Below are 13,897 nucleotides of genomic sequence, written 5' to 3' on the forward strand. Positions count from 1 at the left end.
TAAACCCCAAAATTTGGTTAAATTTACTTAGAATCTCGAACACATTGGGCAAGAATGTAAGAGGTTTTGACAACGTTAAAATGACGTCATCTGCATACAAGGCTGCTTTGTGCATCTGGTCTTCTTTTGAGATTCCTGTTATATCTGGGCTATGCCTAATGTGCGCAGCTAGGGGCTCGATACAGAGAGCAAACAGCAGTGGGGACAACGGGCAACCCTGTCTTGTTCCGCTTCGTATATTAAATTGATCTGAGGGGAAGCCCTGATGTCGCACACTTGCCGTTGGACCTTCATATAGCGTAAGAATGGATCTTAATACAGTAGGCGTCCTTCAAAAGCAAATTCTCCCAATGTTTCTTTTAGGTAGGGCCAGTCTATCCTATCCAAGGCTTTCTCAGCATCCAAACTTAACACCATGGAGTGTATGTTTTTCTTTTTAGCCAAGTCAATTAAATCAATTATTCTCCTGGTGTTGTCTGCGGCTTGTCTACCTCCGATAAACCCTACTTGATCCGTGTGGATTAACCCGGGAAGGACACTACCCACCCTGTTTGCTATGAGTTTGGAGTAAATTTTAACATCCAAATTAATCAGTGAAATGGCAAGGAGAGGACACATATATATCTTACCGTGAGCCGGACAAGGGGGGGGTCACATATATATGTTACCGTGAGCCGGACAAGGAGGGGACACATATATATGTTACCGTGAGCCGGGCAAGGAGGGGACACATATATATGTTACCGTGAGCCGGGCAAGGAGGGGACACATATATATGTTACCGTGAGCCGGGCAAGGAGGGGTCACATATATATGTTACCGTGAGCCGGGCAAGGAGGGGACACATATATATGTTACCATGAGCCGGGCAAGGAGGGGACACATATATATGTTACCGTGAGCTCCGGCTCACTCCCCTTATACAGAGAACACGTGTCGGTGTCACAGCAGCTTCAGGCCGCACTCAGCATTTCTTACCGCTATTTGCTAGTGCGCAGCGGGATTAACCCTGTGTCTGCCAGGAAGAACTGTAATCACATGCTTAGGTTTATAACATACGCCTGACTTAAAAGGTTACTTAACCCCTGAGGTGCTACACCTCCGTCACATGTACCCAGAAACCTCATGTGAGCCCAGATAGGCGAGAGGCTGCTAATTCTTATGTAGCCATGCTGTAAAATGGCTTACAGTTTTCTATCCTGCTGGCAGTAAGCCTGGTAAGTTACTGGGTTGCCAACAGTAACCATGGAGGTTTGCCCTCACACCCTGGTGAGGTGTCCTATGTAATGATGGGAGTGGCTACATACTCTGAGTCCACCGTTAGTGACATCAGAGATGTGCCTGTTTCCTGAGGTATATAAGGCACAGCACTGCCCAAAGTTAGTGTGTTCTAGAGGGTATTCTGCAAGGGCAAGTCTACGTTTAGACTTGCAGCCAGTTGAGTCAATATCAATTAGTACAAGGCCTACACTGCGTCCAGGGACCTGGCACAGGTGGTGATCTCCCTGAGGGGAGAGGTGATCCCACTTCATTCGGGAGGCATACCTTTCAAAGGGAAGTACTGAAGAGAATGCACGGCTAAGCTGAAAGCTGTGAGGGGCGGCTGGCCCATACCATCATGCAAATAAAGATGCCCTGTTCAAAGACAACCCCACTGTGTGAGTGTGAAATTACTCTCCAGTGGAAGGCACCACCAAGGAGTTCCTCATCAGAACCATTCCCATGCAGACGCAGGGATCCTGATGAGGTGGAGGCGAGGCACTGGATATAGGTAGGACTTGCACACACTACCTCAGCTGCCTGTCTGGGTTGGCAATCCCCATACACCATCATGCGGGAGACTCAGGAGTCCTGTTGCCAACAGGTGCACCACCAGACACTACCATGTAATGGGGACTGGTTAGACCACAGGGGCCAATGTGAGATTGGGTGGGTCAGGAAGAACCAGAAAATCCGTTACATTATAAATAATCCTATTGAACATACTGGATACTGCAAACAGGAACTTACAGGGTTAATAGTCTGAGTAACAAACTCCCCGCCCCCGTGTGCTGAGAAGGGAAACCTGTCCCACTGGTTATATGAGAGAGAGGAGAATGTAAGTGTTGTTTCGTGTTGCTGCTGCTGCTGCTGTTATTTCCCAGCGTGTATTGCCCCTGGTCCCTATACCTGAGCTGGTGGCATTGAGATGCTAATTGACCTGTGGCTGCCTTTTGTCCTGTGTGCAGTCCCACTCATAGCACAAGCACAACATGCATTGTAGTTTTAAAACACCGTAAACTAACATGTGCACCCAAGAACTGGCACCCCACCAATTTGCACCTACTGTATAATGTGGGTGTTCTAAACCTTCTCTAAGACACCAGCCCTAACACCCTGCTGGAAGGCAATACAGGTTAAACTACCCCCCATTTTCCTCATGTTCCTGAAGTCTCTGCCCTGCAGCTATTTCTCATAAGAGGCCCCCCATACAAGGCAGCCCACTTATAAGCTGCACAGGCAGCTATGGGCCCCTGCGGCAAAGGGAATACACAGAGAATACATTAACTAGCCCACTGGGCTTACATAGTTACCCCACACACACAGTTCCTAGCTTATAACCCTATAGGGACAGTATAAGGGGAACAACATTACAGGACAACACAGTAAGGTACAATATTAGACCCAAGAGCTGACACTTTCAGCCCTTGCCATACGGTTTCAGGGGCAGCCAGCCGGGCTCCACCTTTTTTAATGAAGGCCGGCTAAGCCCTACCGTCAGCCCATGTACTGCAGGAACATGCTGAGGTGTATAACACAAAGCTGACTTAAAAGGATACCTAACCCGTGAAGTGCAACACCTATCACATGTCACCAAACGCCTCATGTGAGCACAGATAGGTAACATGCTGCATATTCTTTTAACTACTCTTATTCCTCCTATTGTACACTGCAGCCAGGAACTTACAGGGTTAATAGTCTGAGTAACAAACTCCCCGCCCCCTGTGTGCTGAATAATAAGGGAATTTAAGTTTCGTTTCCTGTTGCTGCTTCCAAGCATGGCGTCTGCTGGTCTGAGAGAGGAGCTAACCTGCCCCATCTGCCTGAGCATTTATACCCAGCCTGTAACGCTGAGATGTGGGCATAACTTCTGCCAGGGCTGTATTGGGAGTGTGTGGGATTCCCAGGGGGGATCTGGACTTTATACCTGTCCTGACTGCAGAGCAGAGTTTCAGGAGCGCCCTGCACTGCAGAGGAACCTGAAGCTGTGTAACATAGCGGAGCGTTTCCTTTCTACTCAGCCAGAGCAGGAGGAGGCTGTGATCTTCTGCACTTACTGTGTTACCTCCTCTGTACCCGCTGCTAAAACATGTCTGCTGTGTGACGCCTCCCTGTGTGATATTCACCTAGAGAGACACAGCAAGTCAGAGGAACACGTCTTAACTGAGCCAACCACCTCCTTAAAGACCAGGAAATGTCCCGTCCACAAGAAGCTCCTAGAGTATTACTGCACTGAGGATGCTGCCTGTGTCTGTGTGACCTGCTGCCTGGTCGGAGAGCACAGGGGACACCAGGTGGAGTCGCTGAATGAGGCCTCTGAGAAGAAGAAGGAGAAACTGAGACATGTTCTGGAGAAACTGACCTCAGTGAGAGAGGAGACTGAGAAAAGGGCCCAGAGTCTGCAGGGAAAGAAGAGAGAAGTGCACGAGAAAGCAGCTGGGGTAACAGCCCGAGTCACTGCCCTGATTAGGGACATCAGGGCACAGCTGGAAGTCCTAGAGAAGCGAGTCCTGAGTGAGATCACCAGGTGGGAAGAGCAGGTTTCTCTCCCAGTCTCTGATCTAATCCAGCAGCTGGAAATAAAGAAGGACGCGCTGTCCAGGAAGATGCTTCACATTGAGGAGCTGAGCAACATCATTGATCCAGTAACTGTCTTACAGGGACGGGAGTCAGACAATGCTGAGGACAGAGAGAGAGAGGGTAATAAGGTCCCTGCTGTAGGGGATTTGGATGAGCTTCTGATCCCACTGACCTTCCAGAGATTAGCTGATATTGTGACTGATCTAATAGCAAAGAGCGGGTTCTGTGTGCAGGGGGATTCAGGCATATTACTGGATGTAAATACAGCTGCTAATGATGTATCTGTATCAGGTGACCTGAAAACTGCATCCTACTCAGAAACAGACCAGTTACGCCCAAATACACCAGGGAGATTTGTGTATAATCAGGTTTTAAGCAGCAGGAGTTTTTCCTCAGGACAACATTACTGGGAAGTGGAGATAAGTGAATCAGGGGTCAGGAGGGTAGGGATTTCCTATCCCAGTATAGTAAGGAAAGGACATCAGTCCCTCATAGGACAGAATAAGAAGTCCTGGTGTTTGCACATGTGGGATAATAATCATTCAGTGATACATGACACAATACAAACACGGATATATCCCGAGTCTCCAGTGCAGAGATTAGGAATATACCTGGACTATGAGGCTGGGCGGCTGTCCTTTTATCAGCTGTGTGACCCGATCAGACACTTACACACCGTCACTGCCACCTTCACTGAGCCTCTTCATGCTGCGTTCTGGGTAGGTTATAATGGCTGGGTCAGAACCAGGAGCTAGGAGTACTGATCCCGGCCCAGCAGGGGAACCCATAGAAACAGTATATATTGTGTTTGTGGGTTTGTGTGCGCTCTCATTGGCGCTCATTGGCTCTCAAGCTCTCCCATTGGCTGACTGCGGGGCGGGCCTTGGCTCTTATTGGCTCTCATTGCCTGACTACGGGGCGGGACCTTGCGGCAGCCTTGTGGGGGAGGGGAAGGGTTGTGGTTACCACAGATCTGCGCATTGATTGGTTGAATCATTATGATGTCACCATTTTACACGGGATTCTGGGGCTTGTAGTTCACGGCTGTAACTAAAATTGTAACAGAAGAGAAGTAGGACTACAACTCCCAGAAGCCCCTGCAGGCAAGAGAGACCACATGACAAGAGATGGCCAATCTCAATCAGTGCAGTTGTGGAGAAAGATAGAGACAGAGGGTGAGTAACTGGGAGAGACATCACAGGCAGACATGTGGGGTGATTGTACACACAGACAGGACCCACAGCCCCTCACATCTGTCCCTCCCACTGCAGGGGGACACAGACAGGACACACAGCCCCTCACATCTGTCCCTCCCACTGCAGGGGGACACAGGCAGGACACACAGCCCCTCACATCTGTCCCTCTCACTGCAGGGTGACACAGACAGGACACACAGCCCCTCACATCTGTCCCTCCCACTGCAGGGTGACACAGACAGGACACACAGCCCCTCACATCTGTCCCTCCCACTGCATGGTGACACAGACAGGACACACGTCCCCTCACATCTGCCCCTCCCACTGCAGGGGGACACAGACAGGACACACAGCCCCTCACATCTGTCCCTCCCACTGCAGGGAGACACAGACAGGACACACGGCCCCTCACACCTGTCCCTCCCACTGCAGGGGGACACAGACAGGACACACGTCCCCTCACATCTGCCCCTCCCACTGCAGGGGGACACAGACAGGACACACAGCCCCTCACATCTGTCCCTCCCACTGCAGGATGACACAGACAGGACCCACAGCCCCTCACATCTGTCCCTCCCACTGCAGGGGGACACAGACAGGACACACAGCCCCTCACACCTGTCCCTCCCACTGCAGGGTGACACAGGACACACTGCCCCTCACACCTGTCCCTCCCACTGCAGGGTGACACAGACAGGACACACAGCCCCTCACACCTGTCCCTCCCACTGCAGGGTGACACAGACAGGACACACTGCCCCTCACATCTGTCCCTCCCACTGCAGGGTGACACAGGACACACAGCCCCTCACACCTGTCCCTCCCACTGCAAGGTGACACAGACAGGACACACAGCCCCTCACACCTGTCCCTCCCACTGCAGGGTGACACAGACAGGACACACAGCCCCTCACATCTGTCCCTCCCACTGCAGGGAGACACAGACAGGACACACAGCCCCTCATCTGTCCCTCCCACTGCAGGGGGACACAGAGAGGACCCACGGCCCCTCACATCTGTCCCTCCCACTGCAGGGTGACACAGACGGACACACAGCCCCTCACATCTGTCCCTCCCACTACAGGGGGACACAGACAGGACACACAGCCCCTCACATCTGTCCCTCCCACTGCAGGGGGACACAGACAGGACACACAGCCCCTCACATCTGTCCCTCCCACTGCAGGGGGACACAGACAGGACACACAGCCCCTCACATCTGTCCCTCCCACTGCAGGGGGACACAGACAGGACACACAGCCCCTCCCACTGCAGGGAGACACAGACAGGACACACAGCCCCTCACATCTGTCCCTCCCACTGCAGGGTGACACAGACAGGACACACAGCCCCTCACACCTGTCCCTCCCACTGCAGGGGGACACAGACAGGACACACAGCCTCTCACACCTGTCCCTCCCACTGCAGGGGGACACAGACAGGACACACAGCCCCTCACACCTGTCCCTCCCACTGCAGGGGGACACAGACAGGACCCACAGCCCCTCACACCTGTCCCTCCCACTGCAGGGGGACACAGACAGGACACACGGCCCCTCACACCTGTCCCTCCCACTGCAGGGTGACACAGACAGGACACACGGCCCCTCACACCTGTCCCTCCCACTGCAGGGTGACACAGACAGGACACACGGCCCCTCACACCTGTCCCTCCCACTGCAGGGTGACACAGACAGGACACACGGCCCCTCACACCTGTCCCTCCCACTGCAGGGTGACACAGACAGGACACACAGCCCCTCACATCTGTCCCTCCCACTGCAGGGGGACACAGACAGGACACACAGCCCCTCACATCTGTCCCTCCCACTAAAAGAAATACCCAGAGGGTATTAGTACACAGAAATAAGAATATACTGGGAGGGATTCAGTGAGCGAGGGAGAGAACAGGGGAATATATCTCATGTATTAATCAGTTACCCAGAGGGCCCTTCAGCACTTTGCAATGTGTATATATATATATATCTCACATACCTGTCCTGGGGATATCTGATTGCGTTAATCTTTGTTTAGTTCCTGTTCTGGGAGCGAGCGTATAGAAGTAATATAGGAGCGTATACCCATTACATATATATGTTTGTGCTGTGTCAGTAAATGGAAATGCTTTATAATATAAGAATTGTATGATGCAGAATAACATATTCCTGCTTCTCCCTGAGAATGTTTGTCAGACAAGTGTTTATCTCACCGCGTCTCTCATCTCATTTAATAAATGTTATCACAATATTTCTAGGTGTGTGATACTGTAAAGAGATGCGTCAGTTCCCCGGATATAACTCTGCTTTATTTTGGCCCTAGGTGGGACGGCAGCTTTAAAGGCGCGTGGGATAATAATATAATATCTGATAGTCTTATTAATCTTGTCACCTCCCAATGAGCGTCTATTCTATTCCTGTTATTCTGCTGTGTGCAGTGATTCCCGCCTTTCTTGTTATACTGCAGCATATAATATGCAGTGGGGATATCTGCCAAACATTTACGTTTCATAGGGATAAACCTGTCCTGTTCATAGGAAATAATGGGGTTACTGCCCCATGATTTAATGTGTATATTATCTCCTGAGATATTAGGGAAAAAGCCTCTACTGCCTGTAACATTCCCCTTTATCCCTTTTACTTGTTATTTACACACCCACAGCACCGCTGCTTGTTATTTACACACCCACAGTACCGCTGCTTGTTATTTACACACCCACAGTACCGCTGCTTGTTATTTACACACACACGGTACCACTGCTTGTTATTTACACACACAGTACCGCTGCTTGTTATTTACACACAGTACCGCTGCTTGTTATTTACACACCCACAGTACCGCTGCTTGTTATTTACACACACAGTACCGCTGCTTGTTATATACACCCACAGTACCGCTGCTTGTTATTTACACACCCACAGTACAGCTGCTTGTTATTTACACACACACAGTACCGCTGCTTGTTATTTACACACCCACAGTACCACTGCTTGTTATTTACACACCCACAGTACCGCTGCTTGTTATTTACACACAGTACCGCTGCTTGTTATTTACACACACACAGGACCGCTGCTTGTTATTTACACACAGTACCGCTGTATTAATCAGAACCAGGAGCTAGGAGTACTGATCCCGGCCCAGCAGGGGAACCCATAGAAACAGTATATATTGTGTTTGTGGGTTTGTGTGCGCTCTCATTGGCTCTCATTGGCTCTCAAGCTCTCCCATTGGCTAACTGTGGGGCGGGCCTTGGCTCTTATTGGCTCTCATTGCCTGACTGCGGGGCGGGGCCTTGCTGCAGCCTTGTGGGGGAGGGGGAGGGTTGTGGTTACCACAGATCTGCGCATTGATTGGTTGAATCATTATGATGTCACCGTTTTACACGGGATTCTGGGACTCGTAGTTCACGTCTGTAAATAAAATTGTAACGGAAGAGAAGCAGGACTACAACTCCCAGAAGCCCCTGCAGGCAAGAGAGACCACATGACAAGAGACGGCCAATCTCAATCAGTGCAGTTGTGGAGAGAGAAAGAGACAGAGGGTGAGTAAGTGGGAGAGACATCACAGGCAGACGTGTGGGGTGATTGCACACACAGACAAGACCCACAGCCCCTCACATCTGTCCCTCCCACTGCAGGGGGACACAGGACACACAGCCCCTCACATCTGTCCCTCCCACTGCAGGGGGACACAGACAGGACCCACAGCCCCTCACATCTGTCCCTCCCACTGCAGGGGGACACGGACAGGACACACAGCCCCTCACATCTGTCCCTCCCACTGCAGGGGGACACAGACAGGACACACAGCCCCTCACATCTGTCCCTCCCACTGCAGGGGGACACAGACAGGACACACAGCCCCTCACATCTGTCCCTCCCACTGCAGGGTGACACAGACAGGACACACAGCCCCTCACATCTGTCCCTCCCACTGCAGGGGGACACAGACAGGACCCACAGCCCCTCACATCTGTCCCTCCCACTGCAGGGTGACACAGACAGGACCCACAGCCCCTCACATCTGTCCCTCCCACTGCAGGGGGATACAGACAGGACCCACAGCCCCTCACATCTGTCCCTCCCACTGCAGGGGGACACATACAGGACACACAGCCCCTCACATCTGTCCCTCCCACTACAGGGGGACACAGACAGGACCCACAGCCCCTCACATCTGTCCCTCCCACTGCAGGGTGACACAGACAGGACCCACAGCCCCTCACATCTGTCCCTCCCACTGCAGGGTGACACAGACAGGACCCACAGCCCCTCACATCTGTCCCTCCCACTGCAGGGGAACACAGGACACACAGCCCCTCACATCTATCCCTCCCACTGCAGAGTGACACAGACAGGACACACAGCCCCTCACATCTGTCCCTCCCACTGCAGGGAGACACAGACAGGACCCACAGCCCCTCACATCTGTCCCTCCCACTGCAGGGTGACACAGACAGGACCCACAGCCCCTCACATCTGTCCCTCCCACTGCAGGGGGACACAGACAGGACACACAGGCAGATTTTCTCATCTTCCCAGATGGCCATAAATAGGTTAGCATAGCTCGGAGGGGAACCTAATCCCATCTATAATGAAATTGACTTGTATCTCAGTCAAGTCCACATCCCTTAGTAGAACTTTTTTTACGGCCTCACAACCTTTATCATGCTCTATTGATGTATAAAGCGACATTACGTCGCACGTAGCCATTAGATAATGTTGCTCTCACTTTACTTTGTTTAGAATGTTAACCATACGTGTTGTATCCCTCAAATACGCCCTTTGTTGCACCACATATTTCTGAAGGAACCTGTCTATATACAGTGACAGGTTGGCCGTTAGTGAGTCAATCCCCGAGACAATGGGCTTGCCTGGGGGATTGACTACACTTTTATGAACTTTAGGTTAATGGTAAAATACCGGTTTTTGGCCGTCTGGGAAGACGAGAAGATCTGGCAGGGTGAAGAGCTCGGGTCGGGCCTGGTCCTCTGGCATCGTTTCATCGACGACGTGTTTTTAATTTGGAAGGGGGAACAGGGAGAGTTAGAGTCCTTCTTGGAGTCTTTGAATACTAATGATTAGTAATTTAAGATTCACTAGCAATATCAGTGGCGGCCAAGTTAATTTCCTTGATCTAGGCATCTTCATAGAGGAAGGTAACATAAAAACAAGAACGTATTTCAAGGATACAGATAAGAACAATTTTATATTCAGATCCAGCTGCCACCTGCCCAGATGGATGGACAATGTGCCACCTGCCCAGATGGATGGACAAAGTGCCACCTGCCCAGATGGATGGACAATGTGCCATCTGGGCAGTTAACATGAATTAAAAGAAATTGCAGTGATAGGGAGACCTATTATATGCCGGCCAATAGACCGGCCAATAGATAGGGAGGTTTGTAGAGAGAAACTATAACGAGGGAAGATTAGATGAGGCAATGTCCAGGGTAGATTCGCTCAACAGAGAATATTTATTGAAACCAAAAATAAAAGATTCTAGAAGGAAGGATCCATTTGGGGAAGCAAAGGAAATCAGAAACATCATCAGTAATCATTGGGGTATTCTCAAGAATGACCCCATTTTGGGTGGAATCATACCGGAAAAACCGAATGTGATTTTCAGGGAAGCGTGTAATCTTAAAAATAACCTGGCACCCGGTGCATTAATAAGAGGTACTTTACAAACGACAAACTGCTTCAGCGCGGTAATGGTTTCTTTGGCTGCCGCAGCTGCAGAGAGTGTCAGCTCAAATCAATAAATAAAACAGAATTCAGTTCTAACATCACGGGGGGGAAATTCCTCGTAGAATCGTGTATCACCCGTAGAACAGACCCCACCGCCTACATGCTCGCGTGCCCGTGTAAATGGCAATATATTGGCAAAACCGAAGGACCGGTCAGGAAGAGAATTAATGAACATCTCAGCAGCATAAAAAGGAAACTAGTTACACACCGCGTCTCAAACCCCTTCCTAGAAAAGCACCAGGGAGAAACCCCGGGCCTGACCTGTAGGGCCATTGAGTCTGTGAAACCACATTGGCGAGGGGGGGGGGAGACAGAAACTTAGAACTGGTAAAGAGAGAACCGTTCTGGATTCATACATTGAGAACCGCCTCCCCCCGGGGTTTAAATATGGGACTAGATGTTGCACCTTTCCTGAGATAAGCATTTTTAGTTACTAACATTGCCTCTTTTCCCCCATGATTCATCCCTTCTCCCTCTAGGACAGCAGTGCGCAAACTATGGGGCGCGACCCCCAGGGGGGGCGCGAGACTGCCGACGGGGGGCGCGGGGTTTACAGAGGCCCCGCGCGCTTCCCGAAGGCACTTAAATTAAGTGCCGGGGGAGCTGCAGGGCCTCTGTAAACCATACTTACCCGTGGCTCCGGCGGCTTCCTCCCGGCGTCGCCATGGCAACGCGGCGTCAAAATGACGCTGCGAGGTCATGTGACGTCACGTTGCTATGGCAACGTGACGTCATTACGCCGGAGCGAGGGTAAGTTGGGGTTGGGGGGGGCGCGGGAGTGAGGGGACAGCCGGCAGGGGGGCGCAGGGAAAATTTTGCGCCCCCCTGCTCTAGGAGATCATCAAGTCGTCTTTATTAGAGTTGTTTAATTATCATGTATTTTTACCGATACCATGTACTCTGTAATTTGTATTACACTACGTGATCCATCCATTACCGTCATGTCCCATTGTCCCACATACCTTTGTACAGCCATGACTGTCAGCATTGTTATAAATATGGTTACCCCAGATGTGTCCACATCATTGTATAAATAGAGAAGCAATTTTTTGTCATGCCAATATGTTCCCGTTTTTTACACCTCCTGCTCCCGTGGGTGGTCGTGTAGACACTATTAATAGGTCTTTCACATATGTGTATTTAACATCAGATGTCATTTTAAAACGTTTAATTCTATTTCTGGATCTTATATCTGGGGACAGTTTATATTCATCCTGTTAGCACATTTTTTGCCTACTGTAAATGATGTGAACAAATCAGCTCCAATGAGTTCCCCATATCTATTGATCAATTATGGGTCAGGTTTTTTCTGTTGTGTTTGATATTTAAATGTTGGAAGTGGGAGGGGGCGTCATACTCCTGACGAAGCCGTGCACTCTTAGTGGTGAAACGCGTAGGGGAGCACCGCCCAGAGGAAGAGAGGATTGGTGCCTTGTGACTGCCAAGCATAGAAGCCTCACCGGAAGTGACGCGACGCTCTGGAGACCGCCGGGGAATCGAGTTGCAGGCGCTGCAGCGTGCGACCAGGCAGCAGTCAGCTGTACGCGGGAAAGCTGATGGGCACAGAACGGTGGCAGCGGGGTGAGCTACGGCGGTACCATATCCTCACTTCTTTCACGGTTACGCGATACACGCGGTTTTAATTTGATTTTATTGTAAGTGCGCATTTTTATAACGTACATAAAATACCTACCTTTATACCATTGATCTGCACCATGGATATGTCCTTTTGTCTTTGCATCACACACCACACTGAATACCTGGGGTGGAGTGAATCAACGCCTGGACATAGGAGACCACATATACTCAAGACACCAGTTGTTGCCCATATACCACTTACATCTTGTGAGTAGGCTGCACATATGAGCCAAGACACCCTGTGAATTAACACACCCAAAAGTTTTTCCATCTGCATTTAGACTGTTCTTTTTCGGTTGTTGTTTTTTCCACAATCTCGTCTCATTTAATAAATGTTATCACAATATTTCTAGGTGTGCGATACTGTAAAGAGATGTGTCACAGACTCCAGATAGAGGGAAAAGTGATCAGCAGTCACCAAGGTAAAAGTGGAGGTGGGAAAAGAGTTCTAGCCAGTGGGCAGAGTTTATAATGGCGAGAAATGGGAGTATAGGTGGATAGAGAACTTATTAAAAAGTATGTTATACCAGACATTGGGGTAATATGTAGGAATACGCCGGGGGGTGGGCAGAAGCTACTCCATCCGGGCAGTGGACATGCGCCGACAACCTATGAGGACTGAGACTGCTAAACCCATAGGTGAAGACCCAGAGGAAGGGAGGCTCCAGGAGGGTGGGAGCAGCGGCCCCCAGGTGGAAGGGGGAGGAGGGAGGCACGTTGCCCCGGGGCAGTTGAGCTTAGGTCCGAAAGGATCAAATACAGCTCATTTCCGTTGTTGTTTGTAGTGTTGGATTTGTTGGGTGTGGTTTGGTTTTCCTTGTCTATCCCTGTGTGTTTCCCCCCCTCCTGTCCCCCAAGTTGTTGGTCACGGTTGGAAGCGGTCGCACGGCACGAAGGACACTGGGGGTGGCAGATCTCTGGAAGGGACCCGAAAGTGCGTACGCCAAGGGTACGCCGATTCACTAAAGTAGTAGTAACATGGCACTAACATGGATGACACACAACGTTAGAGGTTTTAACAGCCCTCAGAAACGACGCATTGCCTTTAGGGAGTACAGAACTAGAAAAGCAGGTGTGATATTGTGAGACTCACTTCAGCATTAGAAATAGCCCGAGTTTCTTAGACGGGCACTTCCGCCAGTTCTATCTGGCCTCCGTGGCAGAGGAATAAAAGGGGTGGCGATACTGTTCCACAATAATTTGCCTTTAAAGGTTTAAAAATTAAAAAGGGACATAGACGGTAGATATCTTATCCTAACAGGGACGGTGAATGGGAGCAGTCTGACGCTAGCATCGGTATACGCCCCATGTGAAGATGACCCTCAATTTTTTAGGACATTCTTTGCACAGCGGGATGGGGTGGCGAAGGGGAGCATAGTAGTATGGTATATTTTAACAAACACTTAGACCCGGCGTTGGACGGAAACAAACAAAGAAGTAGAATCAAAAGGGGAGGTGTAGACGCTCTCCGTC

General features: G+C 50.4%; 1 protein-coding gene across 2 annotated transcripts in view; it reads left to right on the top strand.

Annotated features, from left to right (window-relative positions):
- Positions 1–3,004: 3,004 nt before the first annotated feature.
- LOC142471246 (E3 ubiquitin/ISG15 ligase TRIM25-like) overlaps positions 3,005–13,897 on the top strand; it is a 29,687-nt gene continuing 18,794 nt past the window's right edge. The window contains exon 1 of one of the 2 annotated variants that reach the window (XR_012789379.1): positions 3,005–5,265. Coding sequence is in view for 1 of the 2 variants with exons in the window: in XM_075578055.1 (XP_075434170.1) it covers positions 3,039–4,595 (1,557 nt within the window). In the remaining variant the exon portion in view is untranslated. Of the gene's footprint in view, positions 7,282–13,897 lie in introns of those variants that run through there. The other variant, XM_075578055.1, reaches the window with a different exon arrangement.

This window comes from Ascaphus truei, chromosome 20 (assembly GCF_040206685.1).
Source record: "Ascaphus truei isolate aAscTru1 chromosome 20, aAscTru1.hap1, whole genome shotgun sequence".
Lineage (NCBI taxonomy): Eukaryota > Metazoa > Chordata > Amphibia > Anura > Ascaphidae > Ascaphus > Ascaphus truei.